The sequence below is a fragment of the Cygnus olor genome, chromosome 3 (assembly GCF_009769625.2).
Source record: "Cygnus olor isolate bCygOlo1 chromosome 3, bCygOlo1.pri.v2, whole genome shotgun sequence".
NCBI classification, from domain to species: domain Eukaryota; kingdom Metazoa; phylum Chordata; class Aves; order Anseriformes; family Anatidae; genus Cygnus; species Cygnus olor.
Genome location: NC_049171.1, coordinates 109869240 through 109896306, shown reverse-complemented (window position 1 = coordinate 109896306; position 27067 = coordinate 109869240). Strand labels below are relative to the sequence as shown.

Here is a 27067-nt window from a genome sequence, read left to right as displayed (position 1 = left end):
ACCTACTCTGCCCTGCTGCTCCACACCAAGACCCTGGCACCTGCATTAGATAAATCAAACTGAGCACTCTCCTTCCTGAGAAAGTCATGGAAATGCTAACAAGTCAGGCTTGCCCCTCGTGCCCACTAAGGGCTCGCGCTGCCCTGCAGATGACCACATGCCTCTTGAAATACTTCCAAGAAACACCCAACTGTTTGGCTCTCCCATCAGGAGCAGGAGAACAGTCCTCCAGTACCTCAAACTCATTTTCATGTGGCTCAACAACTTTCACCCAGCCATACCGGGTCATCACAGGATATATTCAGTGGTGAACAGCCATTCCTGAAGCATTTTTGTTCAGAAGAAGTTAGGAATAAAATATGACTCTTTCTGAGTAACCCCTTCCACCTCCTTAAAGTCCTGAGCAGCCCTCCCACAACTCTGCCACAAAGCCTTGGAGGTGGTTTAACATGGGAAAAAAATGGCAAAATGACTTCATGTTTCATTTGTACTCTATAAAGGATGCAAGTAAGATCACTGCTCCTTGAGAACTGAAAAAAAAATACCTTTTTTTTTTTTTGAGACTTATCTCCCTACTGGAGGCTAACTTGTTGCTGTGTAAGAGCCAAAGATACTTTCACTGAACATTTTCAATTGTTCTCCTGTAAATGTGTCTGAAATGGTCAATTCAGCTTCATATTCTGGTGACAGGTACAATAATAATCCTGCCAGCATATTATTTCAAATAAAGACATAATCAAAATGATGGTTAAGGGAATGGCTGAACTCCCAGACCAGTAACGAGCACAGAACTTTAAAATTAAGCGTATATGAATTTAATAGTGTAATGTCCCCAGTAATCCTTTTCTTCCTACACAACAGCCAACAATATCAGCTCTAATGGAAACCTTTTTCTACCTGACATACAGCCAGAAAATCGACAGCAGAACTACCTGAGAGTAGTCCCTGAAGGAAAAAAAAAAATCAGTGCACAGAGCTGAGATGATGTGCAATATATTGCCTTTCATCAACTATAATTAATTGAAAATAGTATGAAAACTTCCCTAATGTCAGCATGCATAATTGTTAACAATTGTTATTAGAAGATGAAAAGAAATGCTGTGTCAGGCTGAAATATCCCTAGAGTTCATGTGTATCATCTGCATATATAATGTGAACTTACTGTGCCAGAGCTTCTCAGCTCTGCAAAAGTACAACTGTGCTAAAAATAACTGTTGGGTTCATAAAAAGTTGGATGTTTTAGGGTAGATGTGACAGTGGTAAGAAATCTCTACTCAGCTCCAGACTGCTTCAGCAAAAACTACAAACGTATTTAGATAAATTGTGGAGAGCACCAAACGACCACCACCAAAGGCTGTGCTGTGTTTTCAGACAAAAAAAATCAGGGTAAAACTTGTTCTTCCTGCTTCTGTCCCACAGCTGTCCATCAAAACCAGCTTTCTCCCTGCGGTCTATCAAATATTTCCCTCACAAATCAATTTTACACATGATCAGCCCATACCCCTACTGAGCTGAACCTCCCCGTTAATTAAGTGAAGAAATTACCATATATATTATATTAATGCAAACATCATTCAGCTAGTAATTCACGGCTGATCTGGATAATGGAAAGGTTGAACACCCATTAACCCAAGCCAACAAAATGGGTTGGCTGAGAAATTCTAGCAGGTCTCATGTGACTCTTCCCTCTAACTGCAGCTCTGCGGTATCTGCTATTGTAATAATTAAAATCCTCCCGGTAGATCAATACTGGAATCTCTTTATGGGAAGTGCCCTGATGGAAATGTCTCAAGGAAGCTGGGGCTGTGGAACTCTGAAAAATTCATTTTTTTTATCTGACAATTATCACCACACTGCAGACTAATTCAACAGTGCACCCCTCTCACTCTGCTTTGAATGCACTGGAGATTGACATCTAAAAAAACCTAACATCTCATTTTAACAAATAAAGGCACTATTTCCACATACAGTTTGGAATTATCAGCAATCATGAAACCAGACAAAAAATTAATATACATTAAGCACTTCATCTTCTGATGGCTTCCTCTGAGTCTCAGTTATCGCAGCCTTCTCCTCATTTCCTCTCTTTGTATCTTCCTGTATTGATCTCTGCCTTTTCATCTCTTGAAAAAAGGGGAAAGACATGTAAAATTATTATAAAGCTTGATATTTATGTATTGAAATGGGGACTTACATTATCGGGTTTTAATATATTTATTGTTAAATATTATTAAATCATAAGATGGGAAAACATGTTTTATATTTTCTCCTACCTGGTCTGCTCTCCACGTATTGACTGAAAGACTGGAGCTGAGTTTTTCTGACGGTGGAGTCCTTGCTGAACACAACAGGATTTCTAAAACGTTCTGTTGCTTTTTGTAATCGCTCAGCACGATGCTCCTCTGTTCCATTCTGCTAGAAAAACAAGGCACACAACAGTTTCTTTTGTTTAGAAACGTGAAGACACAAATTCGAAAGGTATGTTTCGGTGGGGGAACACAATGCAGGTTTTGCAAAGAGGATTTCCCAACTCGGACTGCAGTTTATAGAGGATGAAAGTATCAGCTGCAGGGAAAAAAAAAAAAAGGAGAAGAGTGATTAACTTCTCCTTTTTTTGTTTAATGCGTGGTGGCAACGATTGGCTTTTTGCTATCTGGGCACCCTCACGCAGGCCCACGCGTTTACCGAGCGGCCAGACCCATTAGCGGTGACCAGTGTTTGTCAGCGAGGCAGATTTTAAACAAAAATCTCTCCTTTGCAACTTTGATTTGTCGAGCGTTGTGCTTGCTGCTGCCAAGCAGCGGCATGCATGCCCCGACCGCCACCGTACTGCCGTGCAGTGCCTTTCGCCTCCCTCCCTGCCGCCTTGGTGCTGCCCGGGAGAGAATGGTCGCGTTTTGTGCAGTCCCCCAGCCTTGTACAACAAGGAGAACTAGTTTCTTATTTTATGCCCATTGAGATAAACCACTAATGCTGGATGAAGGCTAAAAGGTAGGATTATAATACTACCCTGCTGAACTGCGTTTCATCAGCTATAACTTTCCAAAGCCAGATTTGTAAGTAAGCCTTTTACAGCGAAGGAAACTACAATTATCTTTTTCCAGGGCTTCCTATGTTAATACTGGTAACAAATTCAAATGGTTCTATCGACGCGAAATATCCCAGAAGACTGAACCACTGCGGTGTGTGGAAGCTGCAGATACCGAGGTGCTGTGTACCAAACAAATATTTCATTTTATACCTAATCTTTTATTATTTTTATTAAGTGTTTTGAAAGTAAATAGGGAAAGGCTAAGATGCATGACTAATAGCTAAGCCTGCTGAATGCTGAAACTGGTTATCAAAAGCTACCAAGACTTTGCCCTTCCTCTGCATTGAGACAATCAGTAATGAGGGAGTTCTCCAATGGCCTATTCTCTAGCCTCAAGGAGGCCGGGGATACACAATCCTCCAGGGAAGGTAACAGTTTATCCTTTTCCACAAACACAGAATGCCTCATTTATAAACGTGTAAACTGCATTTTATTAAAAAACAAATCCGACTCAATGCCGGGAGCTCCACGAGAACAGATGGACACCATATATTCCTCAGAAAGCCGCTTTCAAAACTCTTGGTTAAAACGCCGGCCGCAGAGATAAACTGTTAAGTCGCACCTTTTGTGGGAGCACCTTAAAAAATCAACCCCTTTGCAGGAGCTTTTTACAGGGAAACACCATTTTCATCAGGTTGCGTGGTGGCACATTACCATGATGGAGGTGGCCCCGGCATCGTTTGTGGAATTAAGCTTTAGAAAAGTACCGCTCCTATCATACAGAGGTTTTTCAGCTGCACTGAGCGGGTGGTTATGGTGCTGGTTAAATAGAAGGTGCTTTCCTGTTAACAGTACAATAACAGCTGACAGTCTAAACTAGAGTCTTTACCAAAATAAACAAACATGACTAATTTTTTAGGCCTGGCAACATGCTAAAATATCAGTGTGATTAGCCAGTAAATCCCATTTTAAGAAACCTTTTTATGACTAGGGACTTCTGCCACTTTACAAATGTATTCCTCTAAGCCCACTAATTCAGTTAGCCTTTTCAATCCATTGTATTATTCTTGGGCCAGCTTCATTTTGCATTAAATCCACTGCAGAAAGCTAAATTGAACGCAAAAATCAGACTTGATCCAGGCTTCCTTTTGTTCAAAGATAGAGACCGAAAGTCCTCTGCTGCTGCCACACACTTTCATCACCAATTTATAGGAACCGACAGTGTAAGGGAAAAGCAATGAAAGTCATTGTTTTGGGACTTCAAAGCATCTCTGTATCTGGGGAAGGAAATCCTTTCAGTCAGCAGTGCTTTCCCCATAGACTGCAGGTGGGTGAAAAGTTATACCCAACTGGAAGTGCCCCAGAGCCATAGGGATATTAATGACATACACAGCCCTTTTTTTTTTTTTTTTTTTTTGGATAATAATAGTAAGAACACAAGGGGGCTAATTAAGAAAACGAAATGGAAAATTGATTGGTTTGTGCTTTACGCTGAAGTGGTGAACATTAAGAACAGGCAAAACAACCGCATACTGGTTTCTTTTTTTCCTCTCAGAAGCACTCGTTGTCAAGTATCCAAGTATGTATGCCTTTAAAATGTAACACGGCTTAGTTTTAAAGGCGAAGAAAAGAGGGGTCAGGCTGGGAAGGGAAGCAAATCACTACCAAGTCTGCTCCTGTTAAAGTCCGGGAGAGCCTCACTGCTGGCTGCACCGGACGCAGGATACAGCCTGTGCTGCACTTCTGATTTAAGTGACAACCTGAGCAGTACACGTTTGGAGACACTTCTTATGTCTCTTACTGCTATGCCAATTACAAGTATCAAGATCCAAAGAAAGAGGAAAATGCGTTGATTAATCAACAGAAAAGAAAACCCCAGTGCATTGCAAACTATGTGAGCACACCGCCGTGAAGATTTTCTGCGTTTCTTACTGTGAAGGATTTGGTAAGAAATCATTTTCCTCCTCAAGAAGTACAAAACAGAAATCAGAACACACAGGTACTGAGACAAAAGCGTTAATCAAAACTTACCTTAATGTCTTGCTCTGAGCTATCAGTTACAGCTTTCTGAGCAGCACTGGAGAATGAATTTGCCACCTGTGGCTGAGCTTCTAGGAGGTTCTTCAGCTTCAAATCCACCAACTTACTGTTTTGTTCTGCTAAATATGCAAATACCACATACAACAGAGTGAGATGCATTTAAATGCAGAGTCGGCACAACAATGTATCAATCTAAAAGGTAGATTTCATTCACTTTACTACCATTTCAAACTAAAAACTAGAAGGGAAATCATTTTTTTTCGCGATTCAGATTGGCATAGATTAGTGGAACATGTTACATACATAGATACCCCCTAAATTTTCTTTAAAAACACGTTAAACAAATACAGCACTCAGCTAAACAAGTATGCACAGCATAAAGAGAGGAGATGAAACACATAGAAACTAGACAATGTTTATGTGAAGTCACTCCCAACCTGTTCATACCTATACTTTGGTACAAAAACACACTTAAAGAGCCATTTATTTTCTGATGACACATAACAATTTATCACATATTGTAAGTACTGATAACCCCTCAAGTTTATGAACTACTAATTCATCCTAAGGCTCCTTGGCACAGCTCCTCTATGTTAAAATTGCAGTATCAAAAGAGTCAGCTTTCTAGTAATATTTTACTGTGATTTATAGACGACGTCGAAGCCAGGAGAGCTGTAAAACACGTCACGACTGCATCGAAGGGACAGATCCAAAGCGTGCTTGAGCCCACAGTTTTTTTCCATCAGTTTTAGGAACTTGGACCAGAGCCCAAATAATAGAATCAAGAACTTTACCTCCCGACAGTGCTCATTGTATATGTGAACGTTGATGGCAGTGTGTAACACACCCAACTACACACACACACACACACACGTATAATGATGAGAGAGATGTTAATAACACACCACAGCACAGATCTGCGAGCCAGCCCTCGGCAGGAAGGCAGAGACCTCCTCTGCACGCAGCACCACACGAGAAACTGCCCCTGAAATGGAGCAGATGCAGCATCACCTGAGGATACTGAGCATGCACCTGGGCCTGGGGTCGAGCACGAGAAAACCAGCACTTGCTCTGCTTTGCTACAGGCAGAGCCCCAGTTTTGCTCCGTGTGCTGGTGACTTCTGGCTGGCGTGGGACGTGGAGCCATGACTGCTTTGCTGCACAGCTTCTTCCAAGGTTTGGAGCCCTCTGATTCATATTAGCCCAAATATTTTTGGCATGCCAGCAATCAAACGATGCCTGCCTCCAGCAGCAATGGGCTGGGCTATGACGGAGAACAGTTTCCCTTTCCTCTGGCACACCCAGTCAGGGTGTCCTTAATAGAGGCTCACATGTAAGGACATGCACACCCTTGTGGGTTTATACATAAACATCGTGTAATAACTATGATATAAGAGGTTCACATTTTATCAGATACATTCAGAGCCGCATATGGTGGCTGTGCTAACAAACAGACAGATGCCATATTTAAAACCAACAACCTGCAGTTAAAAAAAAAAAAAAGTTTTCTTGAGATAGACAGGAGGGACTAAGATTCAGCAGGGGACAAATTAATTAACGCAGTCAATAATGATTCAAAATGTGACATGTCCCTTACAGTTTTGCGTTCAGATGCTCCCAGGGGATTCAACCTTCGTTAGAACTTGGTATGAATTGGCAGAATTCCACCAAAATCTGTGTACACTGATTTCTATCACAGCATTAGGCTGCTTTCTGTATTATAGCTCCCCCTCTTCCTTACTCATTTGAACAACGCTGCTTGTCCTTCTGGCTAACAGGAACATCGACCTGCAAAATCATGTCCCAGCTTATTTTCCAGAACGACTTCCTATGGTAGAGATGAAGCGTTTGGTAGTGCTTTGCATCCCTGAGAAAGGCATCTCTCAAGAAAAAAAGGCCCATGGAAATAAAATGGTGGCAAGTCACTGGGGCTATGCGACGGGAATATTCATTTACTGATTTTATATTTCTCCTAAAATGAACCAATATTTATTGGAAAATCATTTGGCAGCATTCTACTCTAAATCAGCTTGAGTCAAATGCTGGAAACACTAAATATATTTTCTTATGTGTTTGGAAATACTCAAAAAAAACAACAAAGGACATGAAACATCTTCCGCACTCAAGAAAAGCCTAGCTTTCTAATGCAACTGAAGGCAAAGAATATGATGTATAGACATCATTGCTGGTTTAATTTACAAGAGGAAACACTAACTGAAGTGTTGTGATTGAATATGTCTTGGGTTACACACTTAGGTCCAGTTGGCACGAGCTGAACCAAGCCAGCAGATGCTGGAAGAAGTTCCCCTTTGCACTCCCTGTTTCCTGACGCTGCCCAGCACTTGCCACACTTCTCTGGGCCGCCGTAGTTCGATTTACCTTGCGGTGAGCAGAAGCAGACCGTGCTGCACAGAGGCCCTCAGCACGCGCCGGTGCCACTGGCAGCAGGCAGGCACACAGAGCACAAGCTCCCTCTGCAACTCGCTGTGAGCAGAGGAGCACCGCGCCTCTTTGAAGATCTAGCTCCTTTGTAAATAAGCATCTCCCTTGGGGGATTCTGACACATTTATCATCTGCAGAGGAACCTGAACTCCAGTTTTGCTGGATTACAATTTTTGAAGGTGGAAATGCCACTACAATGACTTATTCTTGTTTGACCAGCATGCAATGTGATAACACAAGCATTTCCACTAGAGTGTGAGTGCTTTTAAAACGTGTTATTAAAATACCATTACTTGAACTTTTTAAAGTAAATAGAACTAATTCTGTTCAAATTTATAACTCCATGTCCCCAACAAGGAACAAATAAATATAAGCCCTGGTCCTCAGGAAGGAGCCGGAGAGATACCAAAGTCTATACTGAGACAAATTTGTTCCTGTTCACAGAGCACGTGGGCTGGGATATCGGTGGAGAGCAGCAGCTGTACTCAGCGATGTGACCTCTCGCTCCTCTGGCCTGCCTACACTGCTGGGACAGCCCAGACAGGGTGATTTCAGGTGGCTCAGCTTTACAGGCCTAGCCTGGGGCCCTTTCCCCATCAAAAAGGAAGAGACCTTTAAATCTGCTAGGACTGGAAATAATAAGTTTGTTGCTGATTTTAAATTTCAACCAAACGTAAATGCAAAATATTCAAAGAGAATAAACATTAGGGTTTAAAAGACCTGAAAAGGCACAAAGGAATAAAGTTATGACAGAGAGAAGCAGCACATCAGTACTTACGATGATGGAGTGTTAGTCATGCAAAATACACAAAATAGCCATTATTTAAATTACCCGTTGAATCAAGGTCATTTTCTAGGTTAGTAAGCTCATCTCCACCTCCAGTAACAGAGCATTCAGGAACCTCCTCGTTAGTATCTATCTCAATATTATCATCATCCTCATCCTCATCTGTAGGAACATACAGCATTAAGGTTAGTGTTTTCTTATGTACATGCACCACATCGCTAAAAAAAAAAAATTTAGAAAACAAGCTGAGTTACGATAAAAATGCAGATCATTAAATAAGTCTGGAAGGAGATTTCACCCTGTCCACTCATGGGTTTATCTCTAAACTCATGCAATTCGATATACACCCAGGGAGCTCTGCTGGAAACTCCTGCTACAATAAAGGCAGAGGCTGGCCTCAGCAGTGGCTGCTTGCTGTGCTGAGCGCCTGGCTAACTCTAAAAAGCACATGGGTTTTTTTTTGTAACTTGAGTCGTAATTATTTCCCCTAGGCTGCCAGTTCTCTGTGACACAAAGTGGGATATGGGTGCTGGAGCTGGCATACGGCAGCTTTGAATGAGTCTGGCCACAGGAGGAACTGGGAGCTTCAGGCTCTGGAGAAAGAAAGCATCTCCCAGTACGAGTTCCCAGTTGGGTGAGACTTGCTACTCCTTACCTTGCACAACATATCGCAGATAGGAACGCTGCACCTTGCTTACGTGTTAGTGTCTCCCAGCACCTCTGACCCGAGCAGGAACACCCCCAGCTGGGACACCACACTTAGCAAGCGCGGCCCTTTGGTGTAGCAAGAGCACGCTCACAGATTGCTGCCTTGCTGTACCGCTCTGAATCAGGCCTGTTTGTAAGCTACATACATCTTAAATAAAATAATAATTGTAATTATGCTTTATATTTTTTTATGGCATCTCTCTGTTGGGTTTCTCAGAGTGGCTCATGAATATCACTTGTAAATTAGCCCCGTAATGTTTTATGAACTGGGTGATTATTATAATTACAATTATGATGATGATGTAGGTAAATTATGGCACAGAAAGAGTAAGTAACCTGAGGAAGATCAAATAGCAAGTGTTGAATTGTGAAGCAGATCCCAGAAGTAATTCTGACTCACATTTTCAATACAAATATACAATGAAATTAAACAAGGTCCATAAAAGCTAGATTAGTACTTTCAAAGCATGTAGCTGCATTGTATTTACTCGCTTTTAAGTCTCATATCAAGTGCTATCTACACTTGTTCAGACTTATACGAACATTTCTTTCTTATGTACGTATGCATGCATGTAAAACTGATGAAAAAGAGGATGCTGGAATATGCCAGAAGAAAGAATACACATGTAGTAACTAAACGAACTTCAAAACACTGCACAACAGGGAAAAATACTAATTATAGATACAGAACATTGGTACCTTCCAACAACATATACACGAAAAGGATCCCAAATACAGTACCAAGATGCCATAATCCTGAATAGCAGAGTTTTGGGATTGGTACTGATCACGTGCTGTCTGTCTTTGAAATAGACTAAAGGCCTACCTCAGGCCTGTGGGCACTTTGGGCCCACACTGCTGACACGCAGGCCATATTGTTGTTTCTTTTCTTTACCTCTTTATCTCTGTAGTCCCTGCAATTCCCATTTTAGGAGACTTTTGACTTTTTGTGTGTCTGCTACTCTTTTCTAACCAGCTGCTCCCTCAATTCCTCTGTAATTAATCAGTCTTTCGTGCAGTTTTACTGATTCAGAGTAAGGCTCTTGCTACGACAAAGGAACAAAGAAGTTTCCATTTTCAGTGTCCATCACCAGTGTCAGAATCGGTTGTGTATCTGAAGCACAAGCAGTCTGCATCAGTAGGACACCAGTAGGATGCAGGAGGACTCCTCTGTTTCAGCTGACCACCAAGATTTCCCTGGGCCTCTCTCCACTAATTCTCAGAGGTCCCTGGAAGATTCAGCTCCCTTCCAAAATGGCCCAGCTTGAGCCAGGTGGCTGGAGAGCATCTCTTCCTAGCCAAATCACTATCTGCGAGCTGATCCGGGGCCAGGTGGTTCTTCAGGTGGGCAGAAACACTCAGGACTCTGTGCAATATTCTTTCTGTTCCCGTTTAAATGAATGGACCCAGTTCTGTAACTCTAATTCTTTCTGGTAGTGGGGAGGTGGATGAACAAAGTGGATGGGCACCACCAGTGGTGGAAGAGAAAGGATGAGGGACACTGCAGTGGCAGAGGGAAGTCAAACCCACCTCGAGCCTCGATGATTTCCAAAGCACCCTGGGAAGTCAGCCAGCAAGGGCAGCTCTCAACTACCAGGCAGCTAGCAGGATGCTGGATGTGTCAAAACACTCTGAACAAGGTGACAGGGTTTAGGACTACCGGTTACTGAGGGAATGCCTGTATTAAATTCTTTGATTTTCTTTAATTTAATACACCACCGTTTTAGGTTACAAAAGAGATGGGAATCTTGAAGATACCAGTCCCTAGTGTCATGTAATGGCCTGACCTAGTATTTCATTTAAAGTTAGTGGACCTGGACTGAATATGGTTACCAGGAGATTGAGACTCTAGAAAGAAATGTCAATTAAAAACATTATTTTCAAGAAACTTCAGAAGTTTTAAAATACCTTTCAGAACTGACAGATTCCTTGTTTTCAACTACTGCTTTTTTTCCCCTCCAACTTCCATGTTCTTCAAGTGTATTAAAAAAGGAAATTTATTTAAGGAGTGGGTTACAACAAGATTTTGCAATTATAAATGATAAAAAAAACAACATGACAAAGAGAAAATATATCTTATGAAAAAAAAAACAACAAACAACACAAATGACTATTGTAAAAAAACTTAATACACTTTGTCTAGAACCGGGGCAGGTATTTAGAGGACAAGAACCGCTTCTTTGAAAAATACGTAAATGTGGATCCTAGAAAGACAGCAAATCTTTATGATGTTGAGAAGAAATTAAAAAAAGAAAAAAAAAGATAAATAATCGATTAAGTCAACAACTAAATGGCACCGACCACTGTCTACACACCCTGGACTGAAGAGACACAGAGAAAAAGAAGAATCTTTTGGCACCATACAGAAATGCCAGAGCACTGGTGGAAAAAAGATCTGTATATGAAGGCATTGCAGCAGTACTTGCTCTTTAGGGAAGAAGACATCTCCAGCCTCCAGCACTGTCTCTGGGAAATCTTTCAAGCTTGTGGATATTTGAATATTTAATTTATTTACTTTCAGGTACAAAGTTCACTTTAAGGCTATGAGATGTGACAGGAGCATCTGACCAGTAACAAAGGAAGCAAAGGCGGGGAGCAGAAGAAACGTAGAGTTGAAATACTGGTTCAAGTGTACAAGAAATCAAATGTTAGAACAAGAAAGTACAGTGGTAACTGCCAACAAATGCTGCTTGTTAAAAATATTAAATTAAGGACTTAACACTGGTTTACGAGTGAGACTAAGCACGGTGTAAGCCTGAGCTACCACGTGCATTCCCTTCAAATCATTGCCTCAGTAGTAAAACCTCTAATATACCCTGAAAACTTAGTTAAGTATAAAAGTGCTATGCAGTGCCAGCTAGCTCATGTGGTAAGTTTCGAAACTGCAGTCCATTTTTCTAGCTTTCGGTAGTAATTCTGATTTTAAAACTTTTTTCTTTTTTTCCTCTGCGTGTCTCACAACACATTCAGATGCTCCTTTTCCTCTGTTTTTCCCTTCTTGCTCCTCTAACATCTCTCTTCCATTCCATTCTTGTGTTTATTCTCTTCTCCCCTCCCAGTTTTGCCTATTTCTGGCACTTTTCTCACCGAAGCCTCTTCACACTATGCTTATCTTACCCCTGTCCTCTCCACTGTTCCCTCCCTCCCCTGCCCAATCACTACCTCCAGATACGAGCCGCTTCCTCACCAACATGCCATCTCAAAGAAAGGGTTTGAGATATGCCAGAGTGAAGAAAACATGCTACCCAAATCCCAGAAGAGTGGATGGGTGTCTCGCTGGGCAGCAAGGACAATACCTAGATAAGATGCCAATTCCTTTGCCCCACTGCTGCTGGAAAAGGGAGGATATTTGGATTCCTATCTCGGTATTGTCCCTGGACCCATCTCAAGGCATCTGCTTATCAGCCTGAAGCTAGTAGGACATCTAATAAATTTGAAGCTGCCACCCCACACCCTCTGGCAGTTGGCAGGAAGAAGTATTTTCTGTCTCACACGCCAAATAACCTACTGAAAAAGACTGGATTTCATAGCAAATGACGCTTCTTATCCAGGAAAGTTTCTACTTGCCGTAGGCATTTCAGTTTTGCAGACCACGATTAAAAAAAGCCTTTTAATGGAGAATGCAGCAGCAGGATCAAAACAGAAAACTCTCAATAAGCATATAGAAACATTGAAAGAGATCAGATTTTCACCACCAATAGCGAGCAAAAAGTTAGTCTTAAAAAAAATAAATCCCAAAGCTGAAGTATCTTTTTTTTTTTTCCTGGAAGAACTGAATTAAGAGAGAGGAAAATGATGTGCTACACTCCCTTTTTGTAAATTAAATGTAGCAATCAATGCAAAAGAAGAGATTAATGAAACATAATGGACAAGAGAGCTTGGAAGACATAAGATATTACTATAAGCTTGTCATGGGTATTGTACAGGGAATACAGGACTACACAGAAGGAGAACTGCTACATGTGAATGCAATTAAGGGTAATATTCAGAATCCAGTCGTAACAAGGAGACTTCATCTATTAAATCCTTATTTTGGTGGAAATCAAAAAATGAAACAGACTGAAAGCAGAAACAATTATAATATATTTGGCTTATAAAGCGTTGATGCCGTTTCACAGAAGTACTCCATTTCAGAAGAATGAATTTCTTGAGTAGGGATGTGGGGTGGCACCTGGAATTACCAACGGCTTGGTAGAAGCATGCGGAAGAGGTACTGTCTCCTCCTTTAATAACACTGAAACTCTCCAAGTGCATATGCAATCTACATATAAATATACCAAATCTGTGCCCTGCTCCTGAGGCTGGCTGGGTGTATATTACCTCTGGTCAACTTATAGCAACATGAGCTGCGTGGCCTGCTGCACAGTGAGCTGGAGCTTGGCAGTGATCTGCGATACCCTGCTCAGACACAGGTCTACGTAACGCCTGGAAATGCCTCACATCTATACAGGGGGTGCCAGAGCTTGGGTCTGTCTGCGTGCAGCTGCACACACGGACCCAAAAGGGACGGAACCTCGCTCTAAAAATCACACATAGACTACGGGACAACGGGATGGTATAGCCGCTATCATTTGGGATCAACTGTTGCATCGAGTTCTGATGACAAAATGCAAGGCTGCCGAAGAGATGTTATGATGCAGGTGTTAGAGAAATTAGAGAAATCCGTGACAGAGATACAGGCCTCTCGAAACAAACGGTACCAGAATTTTATCCAAAGTTTTTGTTATCTCAGATAAAGAATCCGAACCTTAACCTACACAAAGAAAGAAAATTCCCTTGCCTTAATGGGAGATGACCGCCTCCAGGCTGTTTGCACAAGGGCTAGGGGAACAGTTATCTCTGAGACTGCTTACAAATTTCACAAAGGAAGAGCAAAAGCAAAATTCAGAGGAAAATATGAACAAGGAAGGTCACATCCCAGAAAGATGCATACTGGGATATCATTTAGAAACATTTCAATGAGTTACTGCAACAAAACAGGATAACTACTAGCCAGCTGAGCACTCGATATACACAGAAAGTGTGCTATCCTTGCAGGGGAGGGGTGGTAGGAGCAGATGTGTACCATCTGCATGATAAAACTGTGAGGACGAAGTAATTAAATGAAGTAGGATGAGGAACCATAAACAGTGAGGAGGGATGAAGAACATCATAGCCTACTTACTCTACAAGTTCTCTGCCATTTTGCGCCCCCAGCCCTTCCAGTTCAGCAGGGAAATTTGGTCTGTAGCTGGTCAATGTTCAATTTGGCCCACTTGGCTGAATTTTACCAAAGCTGATTGGAACTGGAAAAGTTCTGCAATGGAAACAACTAGCCACATCCCTCCCCTTTTGCTTCTCTTTTTCAGTAGTTCGCAAAGTTTGCTTCAGACTTGAGCTAACACTAAGACAGTACTTTTGTTAGTTTATAACTAACTTCTCCTCATCAAGAGTTTAATTTCCCTATCTATCGTTACAAAGAATTGTTTTCAAGCTTGATTTACTGGCCAAAGAGAGGAGAACTGAAGACCAGACCCAAAGGGAGACAGTAAAACTATCTGCTTTTCTCATCTGTGCTAATTGGAACGGAAGGATTTAAGGTGCAATAAGAACATATTATCATATATATGCATATAAAATACATATAGCAGAGAAGAAAAAAACCTTGTTGTTGAACCTACATGTATTGCAAATGTGAGGCTGGATTTTCCTGACACTTTGACTTACAATTATGCATTAGTACGAGAAACACAATTTCCCCTTAGAATATGTAGGAGACACTAAAAGAGCAAGGAGCCTGTACTGAAACATGTGTCCAGTACCCATTTGAGTTTGAGTGACACTACGTTACTCCAGCTCATAGCATGGCAGGTATATGAATTTTAATGACATTTCAAACTCAGTTTAATAACATTATAGCAATATTACAACTCAAAACCTGTAAAGGCAAGTGGTATGTCAAAAGACTGCCATTTAAAATCAAAAGGTTGTTGCCCCCACCTCCTACGGGTCTCCTTTAAAATTCTATTCCAAAACAGTCTTTGAACACATTTAATAGAAAATAAAGTCTCTTAAAGTACATCTAATGTTGTTTTCCCCAAATAATATGCTTAAGATATATATGGAAGAGATTTTAAGCAACAATCATGAAATGCTACAAAAACTATAGGTAATGACATACCTGTATAAACGAGCTAGTATCAGCTACTTGTTCACACAACACTTTTTCTTTCAATCACATTTTAATTGTTGGAAATTAAGTGACACCACCCTGATTTAAGAAGATTATCTATGGCCAGCCTTTTGATATGTGCACCTCACGAACAACAATTACCTACAACAACATTTTGAAGTGTGAATAAAAGTGATACCCAAAAAGGTCTTCTCTGGTTTCCAGGTTGCCATAGGAATAAGATACAAGGTTCCTTAGCTCACCTCCAGATGCCTTTGACCTTTCTTTCAACTTTTCTACAGCCATTTCAGTGTAGCTAGGAAGTTCTGACATCTTCACTCCGGATCGAGCTTCTGCTATTAGCTGACGAGCTCTCTCTCTCAGCTGCCGACGCCGCTCTTCATCTTGCTGCTAAGATATATTGAACAGTTGCCAAGTCAGTAATTGACAGAAATGCAATTTCATTCTCAATCTGATCATCATGATAGTAACTGGTTTACAGCACGGTGCTTGGCCCACATTATAAATAGGATGCTCGGTATCAGTTGGGTGTCATACCACAATTTTTAAAGACAGCCACGAATCAGATATTTTTAAAGCATTCCCCAAATTATTATTGCATTAGAAACTTAATAATTTACAATTTAAAGCACTTACAGATTATGTTTTAGAAAAATACATAGATGAAAATTCTCAGAAACTTTTATCTCAAAGTAATAACTGCAACAACTTTTGCCGTGGCTACAAAAAGGGTTTTACTAAATTGAATTACTTGTTTGAGTAATATTTTCTCATAGCACGGAAATGAAAAGCCAGATGTTGCTCTTGGTTACTCCACTCACCAAGCTGATTTCTGAGTGCAAAGTAACATTGAAACTGTGGCATGGAGGGGAATGTGATCCTTGGACTTCAATGGATATATTTGTTTTTTAATAAAATACCAAATGAAAATGAATGAAAGAACAATAGATGCCAAAGCAGAAAAGACTCACGTCAAAAGACACTATCATTGGGGGTTTGGGTCAGTCATTGAAAAAGATCTTCTGGGAATCATCCCAGGTAGTGTTGTTGTCCTAAAGCCTGTAACTATCCTAGAAGCACTACAACATTTAACTTACCGAAATTAGTAAAGTTCGATAGCATGACATTTTGGAAAACACTAACCCACCACAACACAAAAATATGAATAAAAAGGTGTCTTTAAACATATCTGTAGGAATACATTAAAAAGTCTGTCTTAATCTTAAAAATACTTTTTTTTTCAAAGTTAGGAAAAAGCTTAATCAGCCATTTTCCCCACTCACAAACGCCACGAAGCCAGCATTTGGCTTGAAGTCCCATTTGCCTATAACTTCATGTGTTGACATCCCGAACAGGATAAAAACCAGGTAGGCGCAACTGACCTTAGCTAAGTGGAAGAGCACAAAGTGCCTAATTTTGGAGAGCAGCCTTGGCAACCTTCCCACCAGCCCAGCAACTGAGCATTCCGCACCTGCAGATGCTGGTAAGGGCTGCTGCTAAGTGCTATTTAGTTTAAGCAATCATTAACAAAACAAGCACAAAATACTAATTAGGTACATTTTACCCATTTCCATGTAAATTGTTTGTTTGTAGCTATTTACTCATCATTGTTCTCGGCACAATACAAGAAATGCAAATGAATGAATCAGAATGCAGCCCTAATGGGACTTTCCGTTTATAACCATTAGCCCAGAGGTGTGCTGTAATTCAATCCTCAAGCAGCAAGATTTAGCCTCATTAACAGCTTGCATGGGCAGGTTACAACTCATAAAACCCTACAGTAAACAAAGCGTATGGACACAGCACAGTATCTTGTTCCTGAGTGACAGAATTCTGATTCCCTATCAGATTGCCTGGATTTACTTTTCTGCTCATGTCCTTACGACGGAAAGACGATTTTGCCTGGGCCCTGCAGCAGGATGCACATCGCTTTGTTTGCTGTGTCTCACCCTGCAGCCTCCCAGAAGGTGCAGAGCAACAGTTACGTCGGAAACTTCTTTGTGAGCGTACACGTTAGAAAGACAACCTGGAAGCTCCCCCTGCTACCTTGTGCTGTAACAGATCAATTTAATTTAATTTATAGCCGGCCAACTGACACGGCGACCGATTTTATTCCAACCCACGGTATTTGATAACGTTAATTATGTTTAATTTTACCTGAACTAAAACTGCTCAAATCTCTATGACTTGTAATTCCCGGTATAGGTGAACTAGTGGTTTTGATTTAAATGGCTTTTAAAAAGGAACATACACATTTTATTTTATTTTTTTTTAACTAAGATTCCCACGTGGTTTAATGTCAAACTGCTTGATCCACTACCCTGCACGTAAAATAAGGTTGGTTACGTGTTTGTGACAAATACGCCCTACGCCGACCAGGCTGATGCTCCTCTCCCCTCCTCCTGCAGGAGAACACGGATCCCGAATTATTAGCATAGTCATTAACATCCCGGGGATCTCCAAGCAAACACAGATTATTGTGGCTTGTGTTTGTGCTGATTAAGCCAATCATCACCAGCGGATAAGAGAAAACCGGCATATTTATTGCTTAAATTCAATTCGGGTGTTTGAACCATCGATTGCTGAGCTTGGCAGGGGAAAGGCTGCTGTAAAGAACAACGAAATGTAGAGCAAAAAAAGTACGTAAACCACAGCGATTGAGTTTGGAGTCACCAAACAATTATTAAAAAGCAAATCAACCGCCCCTGGGTTCTGGATAGGAAAGTGCTCAGGAGCAGTCTGCAGGCTTGAACATACAGATTCTCCTGTCTGGAAAATAATAATAATAATAAAAAAAAAACAAAACACAAGGAGACGGAGGAGTTAAAGCCCACAAACAGAAGCTCTGCACCAAGAAAGGGAGATGCAAACACAGGCAGCGATTTTTTCCATTCCAGTTCAGTCTTGAAGAGAAAATGAGGTAAAATCTTTCACCCCTCTGCCACGAAGCTGATGTGCCAAAGCAACGTTAAAGTTTCCTCAGTCCCGTTCCCCCCCCCAGCTACCGATTGCTTTGCAATGGTCTAAAAATCTGCCACATGGATGCACAGCAAGTAAAACTTCACCATTTAAGGACAAACTCTTCACGAATAAGTAATGTAATTCCTTGTTTCCCTCCTATAAAAATGTATTGGTATGCAATTTTTATATTTCACAGTTCACCGCCATCTCGGCAAGCTTTCTTCCACTGCTTCAATGGTGCTACTTTTAATTTTATCCTCCTTAGTCCTAGTAATTAAAGTGATCAGCAGTGGCATCCCAACGGCTTTGACACAGCTACAACCCCCTAGCAGACTTCTGCTTTTAAGGGGAACGGGAAAAAAAAGGCCTGGAGTTTCATTTCACTGGAACAAGAAAATCAAGCTTCTCCAATCCTCAACTTTATCCAATTGTTCTTTCAGCAGCCTTTGGATCTTAAGAAACAAATAAGAACGGCTGCCGTTAGGGGGTCCTTTTTGTACTCACCGCAGACGTCAATGGCTGACACTACTTTGGCCAAAAACGATGCCCTGGATTTGTGAAGGTGAATTACGACGTGAAATGCTGTCGGAGCAGTTGCTGGGGTCAGCGCCCGTCCCGTGACGCTGCTCAGCACCACCAGCAGCTGAGAGCTGACCAACCCAGCCAACAGCGAGCATGGCAGAGGTTTGCAGGGGGGGAAGGAAACCCACCCCCATTAAAGCCCTTCTCCTTAAATCACCAAATATTCTGCATCTCCTCTCATTTTCAAAAAAGGAAACAAAACCCAAAAACCTCCGCCAGGGATTTTCAGTTGCCCTTTGAGAGAATTTGGGGATGATCCTACCTGAGTTTGCACCACAAGTCTGATAATGAATTATCCTTCCACTATTAAGAAAATAAATAAAACTGGCAAGCTGTATTTTTTTTTTTTGATGTTTAAAAGGCAATTTATTCACCATGCTCAGACTGGAGGGAGTGTAAGTTAAAAGATTTGGTGCTACTCCCCGGCACCAAACTTACAACAGTGTTGCGCCTGATGGGGGAGCGATTCATGGAGCTGCAGGTTTCCAAATTTTCTGTGGTCTGCCCCGACATCTAAGAGAAAGAACTTGACTGCCACCTCTTTCATCATCAGACAGGAAGAACGGCTCTGTTATTAGCCATTCAGAAAGAAAAAGACTTCTGTGCTTGTCCAGAGGCAAGGATTACCAAAATGTACCTATTCAGTTCCTACAGAAGACAGAATAAAAATAAAAAAAAAATAAAATTACACGAGCTTTAAAGGTTTGCGCAGGCTGGGTTTTGCTGTGACCTTGATCGGCTCTTGTTTGAGTAAATAGGATTTGGGATGAAACATTAAAACTGTTTAGCAGATCTTTTCAAACCATTTCAAACTTTTCTTATGTTGGTTTATAATATAACCAGACATGCTTGTAAATGGCCACACCTGCTCATTTCTCTGGGGATGGCCTGATCTCTGCCTTTTCTAACAAAGAAAGGACGGGGGGAAAAAAATCAGCCTTTCTTGTTGCAAAACAGAGTGGAAAGTCAAAATCTTTCTCAAGTTTGTCCCATCTGGTCAGATTAAATCTTTGATCACTCTGGGGACCACGTTTCTGTTTGGTCTCTACTACTGTTTCACAACAGCTCAGAACTAATACACAGGTACCGAGCAAAATATGAATCGCCCAGGACATGCACGATGTAAACAAAATTGCAGTGGGTTTGCATTTTGGTATCTAGTTGGATCACAGGAAGGCATCAGCAATGAGAAGACAGACATAAACATCTCCTCAATTCTCCATCTTCTGCCTGGTGTCTGCATTGGCTACTTTACTACCACTAAGCCAGATGCATCTTGCTAATATTTTTCATGAACACAGAATATTGCAAAAAGTACCAAATCACTTGTCATACAGAAGAAGCTCACAATCTATGTCACTGATTGACTAATGAGACAAGACGGGATGAAAGCAGTAGTTTCATCAGTAGCTCAACGTCCAGAACTGGGAGAATCACAAACAATGCCATAGCAAAGCTGTCCCCTTCAGGAACAAATAAATAAAGAACAAAACCAAAAACTAGCAATAACATGGGCTTGTGTAGCTGCAAAATGGAAAACGATTCCCTAAACCTAGGGGATATTTTTAAAGAAATGTTAGCCTCATTTTGATTTTTTTTTCCCAATATTACATATTTTGTTCTGCATAACCTATGATTCATTTGGTACAGCACTGCTGGTGTGAAGAGTGCTGTCTTTAGACAAAATTGGTAATTTTATTCTTTGATCATTTAATTGGTAATTTAATTCTTTGTGTCACTGTGAAATGGATAAATTCTTAGTTTACTGAAAGAAAAACATATATACATTTTGGAAAAAAAAAATAAAAGACTGGCTGACTAAGTAAGTATCACCTTGTGCTTCATCCAAGGCCTCTTGCTGGTTGTCTGGCTGCTCTTTTGTAGGCAAAAAGGAGCTGAACGCTCTCTGGCTCCTTAGATCTGGCCCAACAAATGCACTGCCAGTCATGCACATGGATCCAGCTTAAAACCCAGTGTGAGCCTAAAAGAAGCTAGTCAAACTGGCACCTACTCATGCAGAAGGAGATAGATTTGTCATGACAGGCTGATTATTCAATGTAAAGAAACAGTTTAGCTTTTCTAATCTGGTACAAATACATCTTTCTCAGAGAAAAAAGTAAAAGGTCTAGCAGTTCAAGTATTTAAAGTAAAGAAACCAACAAAAAATTGTAACGTCAAAGTGAACCATAGGTATTTGTGCTGGTGCATTCTGCAAAACAGCCCCGCAGTTCTATTCAGATAAATAAGATTTAACCCGTTTAACCCCTTCGGAGCTGCACAGCTCCGCCATGACCACAGCAAGTATTTCTATTTCACACTGCACTTGGCCGTACAGCGGGTTTTTAAGGGCAGACCGAAAGACGTAATTCCAAATCCATCCTTTCCGTTTTCATCCTCTCCTCGGTTGCCTGCACTGATCACAGGAGCGATGCCCTGCCGGCCAGCAGTGCGGCGGAGAGCGACCGTCGGGAGAGCGGGTCTGAAACAAAAGCGACAGCCAAGCCCTCCACTAACTTCTTCCCTGGAATTTCCCCTGCTCGTGCAAGTTTGTGCTCTCCCTGGTACGTGTGCTGTAATTAAGGACAACAATCACCTGAGGCAGTGGGCTCCCAGGGCTTGCTATGCCTGTCACCGTGATTGTCAATGCTGTTGGCGTTACCCACAAACAAGGTCTCAAAGGCTGAAAAACAGTCCGAAATTGTGCCATCAGACAGGGCATAAAGTCCGATCTGGGATCAATAGTCTGAAGGTGGCATTTTCAGTGCTTTTCAACAACCTAGCTACAGACAGAAGGGAAAGAAGCTGCTTACTCATTGCAGGAGTCAACATTTGTACAGTTCCACTTAAGGGATTTTCTCTTGTGTAAACCTGACTTTATAATTTAAAATAAAATAAAATAACAACAACAAAAAAACCCACCCAGTCGCGTTATGAAACAAAGAGTGTTGGCAGGCGGATCAGATGCTTAAGCTTGAGAGCAGCATCTTTCAGGCTGCCAGCCTGGGAAGCTTCCTCCTCGCTGGGGCAGCCGAAGGACGTGCCCTCCTGAGGAATGCTTTACCGGCAGCACGGAGCAGGGTGGCTCGAAGTCCGTCCCCCCCCCCCCCCCCCCCCTTAATTTTCAGGGGAGGGTGGCAGGATCACAGCCCGCTGGCATGTGCTCAGAATGTAAAGAACGAGTGCAAACCTTCCGCCTTCCTGGATCCTATTTTCCTGTGTTTTTTTTTTTTTTTTTTGAAAATGTCCTGCAAACTGCTGGCAGCTTGTTTTTAATGGAAAATACCAATCGCCTAGGATCTATACCTAGCCTTTTGCCAATAATGAGAAAACTTCACCTTCTGTCCCCAGCAATTCTTAGGAAATCTTTTGCTGTTATTCCTACAAATCCAATTACAGATTGTTGAGTAGCTAGTGGAGTAAGCTTATTGAGGAGTGTCACATCACTAAGTCGTGCGTATGTGTTTCAGTTTGTAATGTGGTCTGAGCCGCTGTAGAGGTGTCAACTTAAAATGCAAGTAAGTAGCAGAACAGGGCTAATCCCAGCCACTACTCCCCTGCAGCCAAATTGTAGCGCAATGAATGACAGTGGAAATGCAAAGATGCCACTGTGCTTATCACACACAGCCAGATGGTGGACCTGGATCAATGCACACATGCCACGATCAATGCATTTGATAAAGAATTAAGAAGAAAACTGTACATGTTATCAAAGAACTTGTACATGGCATAATTATGATTCTGCATGTGCTTACTGATGATATTGGAGACTCAGAGGCAGGTGATAATGAAACTGATAGGAAGAAATAGCTTAAAGGCTACAGCATATGGCCTCAGCACTAAGAAATCTTGTCAAATAGTTCAGAAAGCTTTTTTAACTGTTATTACAGGCTGCTCATAGTGCAAGCTGGTGGCAACATTTTAATTTTTTTTTTAAACCTGAAACGTCAAAAAGTTACAAAAGCTATACTTTTCAGAATGGCTCAGAAAATAATTAAGACACTATTGTGTTTTAAACGCAGCAAAAAAAAAATCACAGGTAGAGTCAGCGCTCACGGTTTTCGGTGGTGGTGGTTGGGCATTTTTTAAGGTATATAATTATGTCTTCCCTGAATCCGTGTTTTTACACTTTAAGGGGTCTTGTGGCAGTTTAAAGAATGTATTTGGGTAACAATTTGCATTCGTCACGCTAATTTGTACAGATATAATTTTGATATTACTTCTCATCAAATGTATAGTATTTCCCTCTTAACCATTTGTACTCTGTTGGCTGTATTTCAGCTACCTTGGATGTCAAAGAAGGTAATGAAGAAAAAAATGTGGAAAATGGTATAAAGCAATAAAAAAAAGCATATACATTTATAGTGTATAAAAGGTACCTAAAATACAAATTCTCATGCTCCAGTTGATAGATGAGCTGTCTAATCAACGCCTGGACGTAACTTAAGTGCTCTCATTAGTGTGAAGGCCTTCAGGCTAAATAAGACTAAATCCCTTAAAAATTGCTTCTGCAATAGAAAAATCCCCCTTACCATTTTCCTCTGCCTAAATCATATCAATTAAAAAGAGAGAGAGGGAGGGGGAGAGAGAGAAGCATTTTCACATGACTTTGTTTTAGCTGACACTCCAAAAACTATCTCCTGAATCCAATTTAAAATGTTGCAGCAAAAAAAGTTCATTAGCAATTGAAGAAACAAAAAAATCATGCTGAGTTCAGTTTCTCTTTCACTTTAAACTCGGATCTTTAATCAGTGCTAAGGCGTATAATGCCCATTGAATCCTTTACCTTCACTTTTTTTTTCCCCCAACCCCAAATATTTAATCAACAGTGCCCACTGCGGTTTTACGTTTAAATTTTATAATTTATCAAAACGAGCTTCTGGAAGGATGAAGCATGCATTTTACTGAGTTGCTTTTCAGTGTGGCACCCCCCAGCCCCAGAATTTCAATTTGTCCTGACAAACCATTGGGTATTAAACGCTAAAGGCACGCAGAGCGCATAAAGAACTGATGGCTTGATTAGCTCTTGTGGTGCGATTGAAGGAGCTGTCTCTCTCCCCGATTCTCCATTTTGAGAAACACTTTGATCTCTGTTCAAGTCAATTCATGAACATCAACTGACAAGACTGCATGAAACACCCCAATGGTTAGACCCAAACTCGGAGCAAACTATTTGGTTTCATTAAGGCTTCAGGAGAAGTGACCAGTGACAGTCCTTTCATTCCAGAGCCAACAGGCAAGTGACTATTTAAACTTTAATGTGCACAATGTACTGCTGAAGGCCACTACACCTATAGTCGGTCACTCAAGGATGAATGCCCGTACCTACTATTTTGTGACATGTGAACTGCTAAGTGCAGCTGCAGGCTCATTAACGTGTTTGCCGAGTTGTTTTCGCCACCGCGGGCTGACTCTCCATATTTCCCCTGTGAGAAAGCAGTGCGTCGTCAAAGGGAGGCAGAACAGCGTGCGTCGTGTAAAACCCAGTTATTAAAAAAGATCACATTTCTAAATGCAGTAATTTACTACGTGTTTACGCAAACGTAGAAGAAATACTACCCATCCTAGCTGAAAATATAAAAGAACTTGAACCCCACCACTGACAGAACGCAGGGTGTTTGTCGGTGCGAGAGCTTTGCTACAGTCAACTATTTACATCGCTGTTTCCTTTTTTTTTTTTTTGAGCTGCCCTTTCCAAAGAGTCCCACTTCAAAGAGCTGTTTTTTTGCTCCGGTTCCTGTCAATGCAGGTCAGAAACACCAGAGTGGAAAGTGGCTGCAGTGCCGTGGCACAAAGAGTCTCTGCGGCCGAAATCAAACAAAGCCCAATTAAACTGATCATAACGTCCCAGTGAACACAAGGAAGCTCACCTGGTATTTCTGGACTTCTTGTGTGAATTCCCAACTCTACTCAGTACTTGGTACTATAATTACCCTGACCAAAATACTGTGAAATTACTGCTCTGATCTACTAATGGCTGCAAAAAATCAAGCCGTCGTGGTTTCATGCCAAGGGGCCGTAGCAAGGTGGCGCAATGCTTTCCGACAGAGACGACAACTTCTAAAAACTCAAAAGGGAAAATTAACGGGATGTGGTTTATGTTGCCAAGGCCTGTTCATTAATTACCAATTTAATCACTGCTGGAGGCATGACATTACAAAAATCTGGCTGAAAGTTCTAATAGATTATGAAGACCACCTAAGAAGAGTGACCAAGAAATGTACAAAACAATTAATACTGTTTCACTGCTATCAAAGACACTCAGATTATTTTACATCAAGTGAAGCAAAAGAATTAGTAGCTTCACAGTGCCACCACTAGGAACTGTAAATACAATGGCACACAATTAGTAATGCACATGTGACTTTTCGTTCAAGGCATATATCCTTGGGAAAGCCAGAACATGATAAGGAGAACAAAAGAAACATTTTAAAATGAAATGAATAAAGATTTTAACTCTACCCTCATGCATGCTGAGCAATAACAGAATAGGCGATGCAAAATACAGCTCTAAGTGATGGCGATATCATCCTGGGATTCACAACAGCGTGTGCTGAACATCCGCACAGAAAACGTCCACAGTTACTAGCAGCAATATAAAAAGAGCGTTCAAGATGCTAAGAAAGCTGGGTCTCACCTCACACACAAAAGAGGGGCTCTGAAACACCAAGACTACTTTTTTTTTTTTTTTTTTTGCTAATGTTTATAATCAGAGAGAACATTTCAAGTTTTTGAACTGATGTTCAGATGATCTGAAAATTCAGTTAATAAACCAACAGTATATTTTCTGGGACCGCACATGTTAATGCTATGGCTGCAGACTACACAGCACCTGGAATTAACATACATATAATAAACAACTGCATATTTATATTTAGATGCTTAACTGGTGTAAGTAGACGGAGCTTATGGAAATGACACCAATAAAATTCAACTGAGAATCTCAAGCATTTATATATAAAACCCAAACTGCGTAACGTTTGTCTTGCATTATCAAAGGTTCTGCTTTATTCATGAAATCCCTCCTGGTATACAACTGACAGTGCATACTAATTCTTCTTAGAACTACATTTACTTGCCCTAATTGATTTATTTTCCCAGCTACATAAGGTGCTTGTCCATGTCACTATTTCTGTACAGAGAAATATCACAATTTCATAGTCAGGAAGTGCTTAAACTGATCAAATACGAAGTCAAAAGACACAGAACCTTATTGGAAACTTACAGAGTATTTTTATTTTTCATGCACTGAGTGATGGTAAATAAAACAACTTGTTTGTTCTTGCCATCAAGGAAACGCGATCAGACTATCTCAACCTTAGCATGTCATTATAAAGAAGTAAATATCAGTTCAGTCGTGGTTTTGAAGTGTTCAGTCAGCAGGTCTGACCTTCATTTAAAGAAAAGTATATTGTTAAAACAGCTATAAAACTTGGAATGCTCATGAAATGTAAATACTATACAGCATAGTCTTATCAGCTTAAACCATATTTAACCACTTTATAGTGGCATACATACAAGACATATAAATGAACAACGGGGAATAAGTTACCAAAGCTCAGGGATTACCAAAATAATGTTCAATCTTTTTACCAATTAGATGGTAACTGCTTCTTTGTAATCTCAAGAAGATCTAGTGATCATATCTAAATCTGGTCACAATTATCAGCATGACAGGCTAGGTTTTTTGCAATCAATATTTTCCAATTAATATTAAAAGACCAAGGTTGCCAGCTGCAAAGTCCTCCACCTCAATAAATGTATGTTAGATGTTTAATTAATAAAGATCAACTTCGCGCTCTCAAAACCAAAAACCACCATGGGGATAACTTTGGTGAGTTCTCTTAAATGAATTAATACTATCACCTCGGTCACAGACATTTATTTTCCAGTGAGGGAGACTGTAAAAATTCCACTGATGATCTAGATGCCTTTCCTAGGGCAATATAAGTAAGGATTCTGGTTTCAGGTAGAAATAAAAATAGCTGAATAAAGCTATCTGGTGCTCATTTTCAAGAAACTGTTAAAAAAAATTGGAGGAAAAAATAGTTGCAGCGCTAACTTGATTTGAAGGAGTCTTGCAAATTAAAATGTCCTTTTTTATTGTCTACTCTACACTTGCATTCTGTACCACTTCTGTTCACGTTGACCACAGTATACTTTTTGGTCACGCAGCAGAGCAGGACAGTTAGGAGCTTATTTGCTCAGAGATGCAGGAAGATTATCGGAGGACATGATCAATAAATCAAACTGTTTAATAAAGTGTTTTTTTTCTGAGCACTTGTTCAGAGAAATCATGCCTTATTTTTATTTCATTGCAGATGGAATATGCTGTATCTGTGCAAAT

The 27067-nt window shown here is 40.8% G+C and overlaps 1 protein-coding gene across 26 annotated transcripts in view; it reads right to left on the bottom strand.

The window, feature by feature from the left end:
* Window positions 1-27067, bottom strand: part of EHBP1 (EH domain binding protein 1) — a 213215-nt gene that overhangs the window by 36149 nt on the left and 149999 nt on the right. For 6 of the 26 annotated variants that reach the window (XM_040554146.1, XM_040554138.1, XM_040554164.1 and 3 more), the window contains 5 exons: window positions 15423-15570; window positions 8346-8462; window positions 5063-5190; window positions 2274-2415; window positions 2017-2123 (listed from right to left, as the gene is read on the bottom strand). In XM_040554146.1, coding sequence (XP_040410080.1) covers window positions 2017-2123; window positions 2274-2415; window positions 5063-5190; window positions 8346-8462; window positions 15423-15570 — 642 coding nt within the window. The remainder of the gene's footprint in view (window positions 1-2016; window positions 2124-2273; window positions 2416-5062; window positions 5191-8345; window positions 8463-15422; window positions 15571-27067) is intronic. The other 20 variants (XM_040554151.1, XM_040554163.1, XM_040554156.1 and 17 more) reach the window with 12 other exon arrangements.